Genomic DNA, 11,368 nt, shown 5'->3' on the forward strand with positions numbered 1-11,368 from the left:
CTTCCCCTAGAGCAGAAGCTGGTCAAAAGACGGCGGCCATTCATTCTTGGTCTTGGAGCGGGAAGACAAGACTTCCCCGCCCTGAGTTCTTATCTCCCTGGCCATTCCCTCAGGTCACTGTGGGTGGGTGGAGAGCCTGAAAGGGAGGGGGGGGGAGGGGGGAGAGCAACTGATTATGCTTTCTGCTCAAGGAGGCATTTTCTACCCCCTTCCATTCCTCCACAAGTTGTCTCCCCTCCAAGTTTCACACACTCATCCTGAGAACTGCATAAGGAGTACCAGGTGGCAGGTATCGCTCCTGGAAGTGCCCAGCAGAGAATCCTGCCTTGTAGGAAGTTCCAGGCCAGGAAAAAAAAAAAACAAAAAAAACACCTCTCTCCTTCCAGAACTCCATTCATTATCACACCCCTACTCAACCACTCCCCAGACTTGCCTAACTGCCTAACACGGGAGAGGGAAGCAGATTTAGCCTCTCTCAGCCTACTTGTAATATGGGGATCATACATTTTGGGAGAATTATTCAAAAGAGAACATCAGAGGGGCGCCTGGGTGGCGCAGTCGGTTAAGCGTCCGACTTCAGCCAGGTCACGATCTCGCGGTCCGTGAGTTCGAGCCCCGCGTCGGGCTCCGGGCTGATGGCTCGGAGCCTGGAGCCTGTTTCCGATTCTGTGTCTCCCTCTCTCTCTGCCCCTCCCCCGTTCTTGCTCTGTCTCTCTCTGTCCCAAAAATAAAAAAACGTTGAAAAAAAAAAAAAGAGAACATCAGAAAGAGTTTGTAAATTCTACAGGGCTGAACAAAGTATCACACTAAAGGCTGAGGTCCTCCACAAAGCTTTACGTGGTTGAGGATCCAAGCAAAGCAATCGTCGACACAACAGCTGACATCATCTAGGGAGGGGTCCAATACCTTTTGGAATCACAAAATTAAAGACGGTATTTTAACAGCCTGTGTAGGAAATGTCTCCTCCAGGTTATGTCTATCATCTGGTTGTACAGTGAATGTAGAAAAGAAAAGTTCAGCAGGCCTTCCTGCCTTTAATCTGTCCCAAAGCTCCCACCTTGCATTTCTTAGCTCTAGAACCAACCTGTGTTCATCTTTGAATTACAAAAAGGATAAAGGGCGCTGGGGTGGCTCAGTCATTAAGCATCTGACCTCCACTCAGGTCATGATCTCATGGTTTGTGAGTTTGAGTCCCACATCGGGGGAGCTCAAGCCCTGCTTCAGGTGAGCCCCACTTCTCTATCTACCTTTGTAGGAGTCTCTCTTTCTCTCTCTCTGTCCCTCACTCACTTGCACCTTCTCTCAAAAAGAGAATTAGGGTAAACAGGTTTCTATTTATTAATAATGGCCAATTTTGAGTGCTTACTATGTGCCAGACACCCCTTTCAAGGCTCTACAGGTATTAACCCATTTTGTCCACATAGTAGCATTTTCTTTGTAGGGACTTTATTTCCTTCATTTTATAAATGGGGAATTGAAGGCGCTGAGAGGTTAAGTAACTTGTCCAGGTGGCTGCCCAATGGCTCAGCCTTCACAAGGCAGCTGGAGAACTCGGCCATCTGGTCTACCCCTCCAGCCGTATCATTCAAACTCTTCGTGTTCCCCCAACCTTAGTTAACCTAAACCACTTAGGGTTCTTCAAGATAGACAGTGTGCTTAACTGCACCCCCACCCCACCCCTGCACGCACACACACACTTCATTCTTGCCTTTGCTTGTGGTTTTTCTTTCTTTGCACTAAACCACCTCTCATTCCGAAGGACAGGAAGTTCATTCATGACTCCTGTAAGAATCTATTACTATATTTAAGATTCAAGAGTTCTTTATAAGGAAACACCAAAAGCCTTTTCCAAAACAAGCCATTCTTGCAAAGCTGTTCCTTATCTCCAAGCCAGAAATCCCTACACAAATTGCCTGGGGCTCTCTTTCCTCGGTTCTCCCTGACTCCTCCCCCTACCCCAGCTTTCTGGCTCCAGCCTTCAGGAAAGATCTGGCCACTGACAAAAAGGTTGATCTGGGACTTTGCAGACCTCCATGCAACAGCTGTCCACCCACTTCTTAGGACTCCATGTCAGAGGAAGAAGACCTACATTGTTTACAAATCATTTCTACCATATATAAAATCAGCCATTAGGCTTGGTGAGAAGACACCCATATGGAACACACTGTCCTGACACTACGCCGAGAAATGAGCATCTGATGGTTTAAATGTCTTCCAGACAGAGCATCCCTTCATGTTTTCAGAGCTTTAAAAATACCATTTTAAGGAAGAGGATATGGTGTGGCCTCAGAAATAGTACAACAGACATCACAGAGCCAACGCAATAAACATTAAATCCTGTTAATAGCAGGGCGCCTGGCTGGCTCAGTCAGAAGAGCAGGTGACTCTTGATCTCAGGACTGTGAGTTTGAGCCCCATGTTGGGTGTAGAGATTACTGAAAAAAATAAAAAAAATTTTAAAAATTAAAAAAAAATACCATTAATATCTAACTTTTCAATTAACCAAAAAGGTTTTAAATGACGTATCAAAACCACTGTTTTTAACTGAATCAGTGACAATGTGTCCTATGACATAGAAGTATAGACTACTTTAAATAAAAGACACTGAAAGAGATAATCAGTTCAGCATTATTAGTAACAGCAACAAAGAGAGAAGAGGGGTGCCTGGGTGGCTCAGTTGGTTAAGCGTCCGATGTCGGCTCTGGTCACGACCTCCCAGTTCGTGAGGTCGAGACCCACATTGGGCTGTGCGCTGACAACTCGGAGCCTGGAGCCTGTTTCGGATTGTGTCTCCCTCTCTCTCTCTGCTTTTCCCTGGCTCTCACTGTCTCTCTCTCAAAAATAAATAAACATTTAATTTTTTTTTTTTAAAGAGAGGAGAGAAAAATAGAATGGAAAGTAAATCATGCCTACTGTTTAATTTTCTAAATATCGATAGAACACCTACTTCAGTATCACAGGCACCAAGCTTAATGGCAGGGATACAGCACTTAAAAAGATAAAACGTGGCTCTGTCCTCAGAGTTTCCACTCTATTATGGGAAACATGGTAAAAAAAAAAAAAAACAAAGCAAAACACTACACTGTATATTTTCTTCAAGCAGTGATGCCACTATACCATCCTAAGTAACAAGAAAAAATAGTGAAATAATATGCAAACATTTTAAATGAGGTTAAAGAGGCTTTAATGACAAAAAAATGTTATTACAAGAAGAGTGTTTAATACAATCAAGAAACAATTTCATAAAGTGTATCATCTCATCCCTGTGAAAAAAAGAAAAAAGGTATACCAAGGAGATTCAGTGGTTGTAAAATCCATCTGTAAGAATATGATCAAGAGGAACTAAGTAAAATGATTAAAGGGACTTCTACACTCAAATAGGGAAACAATTTCCAAGCCACGATAAACAGGTCAGTGTGAAATGGGGCAAGAATCAATGAATATCTGAGCTACAGGACAAATACCTATACAAGGGGCGAGGCATTTTTTCTGGACCAATACCCTAGAATACAGCTTTTTTAAATGTTTCCAAAGCGGCATTTTAAGCCAGTGAGAAAAGGATAAACTAGGCAATAACTAGTAGCTTAACTATCTAGAAAAATAAACAAAGTTAGACCTTTATATCACATCATAAATTCCAAATGTAATGTGACAGTATAAATATCACTGGTAAGGCTGAATATATATATATATATATATATATATATATATATATAGTAATAATAATCCATAATATCATTAAACGCCTAATTACTAAGTTTCAAAAAATATTGCAAATGCATTTCAGTGTTACAACTTGGAAACCATGAAATGAAATTTAGGAAACTACTAAGTGATTTTCGGGTGGGTGGGCATTCTTAGCATAGAAGAAAAACTGTTTTGAGAGACTGAAAAATTTTACAATAGACATTTCAAATAAATTTTTACACAGAAAAAAAATTATGACACAGATCCCACAGCATAAATATAATTGTCACCCAATAAATATAAACGGCTGGCAGCCAACAAGGGGAAATATTTGCAACATATAGCAACTAAAAGTTGATACTTTTCAAATATGATGTGCTCTTACAATCAGTGAGACATAAACCTCCCAAGAGAAAAATGGACAAAGAACATGAACATTATTGATGGAGAAATGTAAAAGATCCAGAAACCTATTTTACAATAAATATTTGACCACACCGACTGGCGGATACTAGCTTACGATAACCACAATGACAGAAATTCTGCTTTAAGTTCCATGTTTCACTATTCAGATGAAAAGCCACAACATCCAATATTGGGAAAGACAGTAAAATGTGCCCTGCTGGGACATTGTGCTGAGAAGGCTTCGATCCAGTAATCCTACTTCGAAGGTAATTTATTAATTTTTTTTTAATCAACATTTCACACAAAGATAGCAACTGAAAGCTGAGTGTCCATCCATCACACTGCTCGAAGCAACAGACCTAGAACATGTGGTATCTTGCAACCATTACAAAAATTTAGGTTCTCAAAGCATTTCGAATGAAATGAGAGAAGTTCAGGGGCACGTGGGTGGCTTGGTCGGTTAAGCGTCCGACTTTGGCTCAGGTCATGATCTCACAGTCTGTGGGTTCGAGCCCCACGTCCGTCGGGCTCTGTGCTGACAGTTCAGAGCCTGGAGCCTGCTTCGGATTCTGTCTCTGTCCCCCACCCCCTTCCCTGCTCACGTGCGTGCACGCTTTCTCTCTTTCAAAAATAAACAAACATTAAAAAAAAAAAAATGAAAGGCAGACATACTTCTGGAATAGGGTCACAGTTCTAAAAGATGCATTCACAAATACACATGGAAATCAGGTTAGCAGGGGTTCTCAGGTGTAATTAGGAGATTTCACATTTTTTCTCTTCCCGTTTTCTTCCTATACTTGTCTAAATCATCCAAATTGTTTATCACGAGCACGTGTCATTTTAATAATCAGGAAAATGCAACTTAAAAAGTAGCTAAAGTAAATACACCAAACTGACACAGGATAGTAAGACCATGAGGCAACTCTTTTCCCCTCTTAACTTTTCTGCACTGAACAAAGGAGAAACTCTTAAAAAAGGCCCGGTATGCGGACTGCCAAACATGGTCCAAAGTTGGCTGATTAAAGGGGGGAGGGGTGCAGGGAAGGCAGGCAAGGCAGGCAAAGGCCTTGCAGACGGGGCAGGGAGGCGGGTGCACACTCAGTGTCCCGGGCCAGACTCATGGCCCCCAACCACTTACTCCTCAGCACCGCAGGACAAGACCAGAACAAGACCAGCCCCGGGGCTCAAAGCTCAGCAAACAGGAGCCAATTTCTCCAGGCTACCTTGAGACAAAAGAGCAGAGGCCCAGACAAGAAAGCAAAGGTACACAAGTTTGTAGCATTTGACCTTCTCTGAAAGAGAAAGGAAAATGGCGGAAGCCCCTCCACAGACCAGCCCAGAGGCATTCTTCACCATGGCCACCTCGTACTGTCAGAGACTGAGTCAGGCCCCCTACTGCAACCGAGTTTGGGCTTGGTAACCAGCTGAGGCCAGGGAGTCACCCAGGGAACAGGCATGCCCTTCCACTGGGTCATGTCAACCATGGGAGGGGGCTTGCTTCCTTCCGGAGAAGACGCAGAGCCACCTGCTAGCACTCAGCTGGTCCCCCCCACCCCCACCCCCGCCAGAAGCTGGCCAGCCAGCAGAGGACAGCCCAAAGATCCGGCTGCATTTCCACCCACCTGGCTGGCTCTCCAAATTCAGGACTCCCAAGTTTTCCAGAAAGGAGGCAGCCCACGTAAGACAAAAGTGCCGTGGCACCCTGCAGGACAGTGCAGGCCCACCGAAACGGCTGTGCTCCCTGCCCCTCTGCTCTCCCCACGGAGAAACACAGGGTCAGCGAACCCACCTGATGCCGGGGTGTCTAGGAGGTGACCCAGGAAGGAAGTTCAATAAACACACACAGAGGCTCACACAGAAACCGCAAAAACCCCATCTGTTGGGACGCTGATCCACGTGTCCTGATAAAGGCAATCAGCAGCCCAACAGCCGTTATCATCGCAGACACTTAGAACAACTTCATTCCTTTCGAATGTCCCAAAATTACACTTCTCGGTTTCCATGTGAAAACGCGGAGGCACAGAGAAGGCAGCTCAAAGTCACGGACCTGAGATTCAGACTGCAAAGCCCACGCCACTTCTCCCAGGACGCGTGCACGGCCCTGTCACCAGCACCACACAGGGCTTCCGTCTGGCATGTGCGGGGTCCAGCCCCCGTGGCGCATTAGGACCGGGCCAGTCTTCCCGCCACGGCCTGCTGCGGCTCCAGAAAGGACAGCAGGTCTGCTATACCTCACATGCTCTATCTACGTCCAGGCAAGGACATCGGTCGTGGTCACAGTCAACAGTAATCACACCAGTGGCCACGGATCGCTGAGCACCTGCCCCACGGAGGGCGTGCACAAGAAACCGCGCATATCCCGCGGCTGGCCTGAATAACAACACAGCTGCTGCGTCCACTCTGCAGATGAAGACATAGAGGCTCAGGGAGGTCCCAGGGCTGGGAAATGCAATGTGTCTGACGCGCGACAGCCTCCCTCCTGACTAACCCCACTGTGACAAGGTAAGGAAGCCGGAAGGGGGTCATTCAGGTCGACTCCCCATCCCTCCCGGGAGGTCGCGCCGGCCCCCAGGCTCTGCCCCGGCCCCCGCGTTCCAGCCACTACCTTGGTTGAGATAGGTCAGGGTCTCTTCGTGCAGCTTCACGGCCGGGGACGTGGCAGCACACAGCACATACTGCAGGGGCGGCAGGCGGGCCTCACTCTCGGGGGACAGCTGCGGCTCCTCTTGCTTGAAGATGGGCAGGGCGAGCACATCGCTGCAACACACGGAGGGGGCAGTCAGGCATGGGGCCCCCCCGGGAGCCCCAGGGCCAAGACACGGCCTTGATGGACAAGCAGATCCTAACCAGGGGCACCCAGGGCAGCGCAGCGAAATGCAGGGCAGCGTGCTCGCTCAGCTTTCTGAACCCCGAGTCACCAACACTCAGAGAGGCAGGTTTCCAACAGAATACACCTGTCCCCAGTGGCCCTGCAGGGATTTACAGAATCGAATCAAGGAGGCAAAAATGCAAACTTATCTACTATCTACAAATTACAGAAGTCTTCTCTGTGTCACAGGGACCAGCAGCAGTGGGGTAAACTGTAAATGCCACATGGTTTCCATCCACAGGAGACTGCTCCTTAGGAAGGCTGGCTTTTAGCATAAGAATCTGAACAAAACCTGTAACTTTTTAAGTCAGCCATTCTATTCACTGGTGGCTTCTCGGGCCAATTCACCCCTGTCCTTAGGGCTCCGTAAACTATGCAAACACGTAGGAATTGCATTTCACTCGCTCAGGTGACACCCTACCACCACCACTCTTCAAAAAAAAAAAAAAAGGACAGTCAACTCATAATTTTAAGGGTCATACAGTATCTCCTGAATGCAAAACAAGCAGGAAAGACCTTGGCTTTAATTCAGTTTTCTTTATCCAACTGGAAAACATCAAGATGCTCAGATTCTTTTCCTCCACCTCTGAACAACTCCCCCTGACATTATCCAAAAGAAAAAAAAAATCAGTCTCACATCAGCCTAGGACTTGTATCTAGACGTACTGTTGAAGTGTCCTCACAAGGGAAAAAGAAATTCTTGAGAACGCAAATGACCTGTGAGCAGGAGTGGCTTTAAGACCTCTAAATTACAAGCAGCTAGGAAACCAGTGCCAAAAAAGCCCTGGGGCCCTTATCTTGATCACCCTCCTCCCTCTGAGTGTCCCGGGTTATGAATCAGATCCACTGACCCCGCTTCACTATATAAACCACAGAGTCACTGGTACAATCTGTTCCTCGTTTGACACAATAAACCAGTAGTCTCTAAAACACAAACCCGGCACACACCCGAGCAATGCCAAACCATTCGCGGGAATTAAAGTCTGGCTCAGAGCACATCTGGAAACTCTCCTGAGCAGGGGGGGCCTCCTGGGCCACCATGTGCAGCCCAAAGACAGGAGCGCAGTGCTGTCCTGGCCCTCCGAACACCACACTTTCCTTCTGCCAGACTGGCACTCACTCCCAGCCCAAGTGGTTATCTAGGAACATGGGAGAAGCAGGCAGGCCTGCTCACCTGGGGATTGCATAAGGTCATGTTTGCCCAGACCATGTTAAGTTAATAATCCATGCGCCTGCTGCCTTTAAATTAAAAAAAAAGGAAGAAGAAAAGGCAGGGGTGGTAAGAACCATCACTCAACAGTAACTTGTTTCAAGCCTGGCATCCTTATTTGCCAAGGAATAAAAGTCACGAGAACATCAAACAGAAAAAGGAAGAAAAGAGTAAAGGCCACTACTGGTAAGGTCAGACGATTTGCACAAGTGGTGCAGCGTGAGGAGACCAAAAATAAAATATAAAAACCAAGGAAAAGGACAAGACGCTCACTCTGGAGTTGCGGGAACCAGTGGCAATAGTCACTGACCCTCACCTTGGCCTTCACCGAGGTCAGCCTCTATAAAGGTGAAAACCCTAGCTTCCAAAGAGCGAAGTAAAAATATAAAAAGTAAAATAAATACCATGGACCAAATGTTTCTTTATCCGTGCCCCCAAAATGACCCCAGAAACCAATATGGCTTTGGGGCACCTTGCACCCCAACTCCCACCCCACCGCCTGACCCCCAATACAACACCAAAATCCTAAAAAGGTATCTAAGGAACTCCACAGACAAATTTCCATCTCAGTAGAAGAGCCTCCTACACAGTGGGGCATTATTCCCTAATGGGATGACATTTTAAGTATCCAGGAAGTTTTAAATACACTCATATTCCACTCAAGGTCACCTTCAAGCTTGTTTTTAAGATACGGCAACATATTTAATGGCCACAAACTAAAATTTGGCCAAAACACCACAACTGTAACCACATGGCACAGTACCATAAAAAGGGACTCCACTGTGGCGGTTCATATAGGTGAACGGATACAATTTTGCAGGGTCTAACAACCCCCAGCGGACTCCCGACATCCCCCACACCCTCCCCCAGCAGCTTCCCTCGGATGACATCACCGGGGTCTGCAGGGAAGCCATCATTCCTCAATTAAGAGGCTACACTCTGCCACCTTCTACTACTCAGACCCAGGAATAAGGAACAGAAGACACATCAGTTAAACCCAATCATTTCCTTGCTTCCAGAAGGGTGATGGCTTCAGAGAGGACTACTGGACGCATACTTATCAGAAGCCAGGATTTCCAAATAACGTGGACTGCTACATCTGAGTGAGAACTTCTTGGGGCAAAAAAGTCGGGGGGGGGGGTAGGGGGGCACTCAGAATGGCTCTCACTTCAGGGCTACCAGTGCCAGCGACTCCCTCTCCCTGGGTCTCACGACTCACTTTCTCTGAGCCCATACCAAATGCCCTTTGGGTTAAATTAGGCACATTTCATAAACCGTGACTAGGATGGAAATAAAGACAGGCTAAAGCTGGTTCAGGCGAGTTCAGAAAATGAAATGACTGCCCATTAGTGCCCAGCCAGCTGCAGAACAGGGAAAAACAATCCTCCAGGAACCGAAGCTAACGGGGCTCGTACTTCCTCAGAGGGGATGGGAGAGAACTTTGAAAAAAACAAGCACGACTTACTTTTCCCTTTGAAGAGCACTAGTCAAGTCCCTGCAGAAGAAGAAAGATTTCCATCAAGGGTAATAAACGTGCGGGCCCCAGGCCGATAACGCAAGACCACCTGGAAGGAGGGGGCCACCTGTTCCTCGGAGCCCCCGCCCGCCGGCGCGCGAGGCTGAAGCGCGCCCTCGCCGCTCACTCGCCCCGCGGCCCAAGGTGACTGGAGAGGGCGCGAGGCTCGGAGAAGGACCCGGGCAGAGAGGGGCAAAGAGCAGGGGACCAGACTTCCCCGCGACGGGCACCAGACTGACGGCAGGAAGTTTCCTCTCTCTTCCCGCGCGAGCGTGGAGAGGAGAGACGGGGGCCAGGCGGCCGGACTGGGCGGCTGCGGCCAGCAGGTGTGCGCTCCGCGTCCGCCAGGGTCGTCGAGGGAGGACGGGCCCCGCCGGGGTCCGTCCGTCCCTAGGAGGGACCTTGGCGACGTCCCTCCCAGTCCCCAAAGGGCGGACAGCGGGAAGGCCGGGGCGCGGCGAGGGCGCTCGGGACCCGGGGCCCTGCGGCTCCCGCCCCGCCCCGGGACGTCCGACGGCGCCTCGCCCGCCGACCCCGGCCGCGCCCCGCGGGCTGCGCCCGTAAAGCCGGGGCGGCGCGGCCCTTACCGCAGGTAGCTGCCGGAGCTGTGCTGGTTGTAGTGCTCGGGCTGCGTGTGCCAGAACAGCATGGCTGCGGCTCCGCGCCCGCCGCGACCCAGGCGTGGCAGCAAACCGGCCGCGGGCCGCGCCGACGTCCGGCCGCCCGCTGGAAACCGTGCTCAGAACCCGGGGTGCCGGCCGGCCCGGCGCATTTATGGACGGCCCGGGGGCGGGGCCACGGCCGGACCCGCCCCCCCAGGCCGCGCGGCGGGGCGGTGGCTCCCGGAGGCCGCGCACCTGGGTGACCCGCTCTGGCGCGCCCTTCCCGGGAGCGAGCGCGCGGCGGCGCGGCGGCGGCCTGGAGCCGAGGGTGGGGCCCAGGTGACCCTCGCCGCCGCCCCGACGACCTCCCGGGCTTCCTCCGCGCGCCGCTCCTGACTCCGCGCCCAGGGCGGGTCCGCACAGCTGCACCGTGGTTGGTGGGGGAGGCTGCTTGGATGTGACGGACCCCGACCGGACACTCTTCGCCCCCCTTACCTTGCTCTTGTTTTGTGTGTGTGTGTGTGTGTGTGTGTGTGTGTGTGTGTGTGTGTGTGTGTGTGTGTTTTCAATAGCACTTTACACTCTGAAATCGTGGCACCTTTTATCTTCGTTGATTGATTGATTGTCTTTCCCACTAGCATATAAGCTGCAAGAGGGCAAGGCCCGGAGTCCAACTCCTGGAATATCCCCTCGGCCTGGAAAGTGCTTGGGACATAGTGAGTGCTCAATAAATATTTGTTGAATAAATATGAAAAAAAAAAAAAAAAAGTGCATCGAGTGTGTAATCAGAGAAGGCTTCCTGGAGGAGGTGACATTGAACCTGGATCTTACAGACTTGGAAGAAGCCTCTCTGAACATCTGGAGGGAAAGTGGCCCAAGGCAAGGGCAGCAGTAATTGCCAAGGCAGATCCACTTTAGCATGTCTGGGGCTGGGTGACCAAGGGGATAAGGAAATAAGGTGAGAGAGTTGGACGGAGCAGATGACAGAGGGCCTGGCATGCCCTGGCCCGCCCGGAGCTGGGATTTCTAAGTACGGTTTAAGGAGAGTTGAATACGTGATTTGCTTTTTGGAAAGATCA

At 49.5% G+C, this 11,368-nt stretch overlaps 1 protein-coding gene across 2 annotated transcripts in view; it reads right to left on the reverse strand.

Annotated features, from left to right (window-relative positions):
- TFCP2L1 (transcription factor CP2 like 1) overlaps positions 1-10,446 on the reverse strand; it is a 58,514-nt gene extending 48,068 nt beyond the window's left edge. The window contains exons 1-3 of one of the 2 annotated variants that reach the window (XM_058715543.1): positions 10,275-10,446; positions 9,637-9,666; positions 6,698-6,849 (exon numbers count right to left, since the gene is read on the reverse strand). In XM_058715543.1, the coding sequence (XP_058571526.1) occupies positions 6,698-6,849; positions 9,637-9,666; positions 10,275-10,336 (244 nt within the window). In that variant the 5' untranslated portion in view covers positions 10,337-10,446. The remainder of the gene's footprint in view (positions 1-6,697; positions 6,850-9,636; positions 9,667-10,274) is intronic. The other variant, XM_058715544.1, reaches the window with a different exon arrangement.
- Positions 10,447-11,368: the final 922 nt, after the last annotated feature.

The sequence above is a fragment of the Neofelis nebulosa genome, chromosome 2 (genome assembly GCF_028018385.1).
Source record: "Neofelis nebulosa isolate mNeoNeb1 chromosome 2, mNeoNeb1.pri, whole genome shotgun sequence".
NCBI lineage: Eukaryota > Metazoa > Chordata > Mammalia > Carnivora > Felidae > Neofelis > Neofelis nebulosa.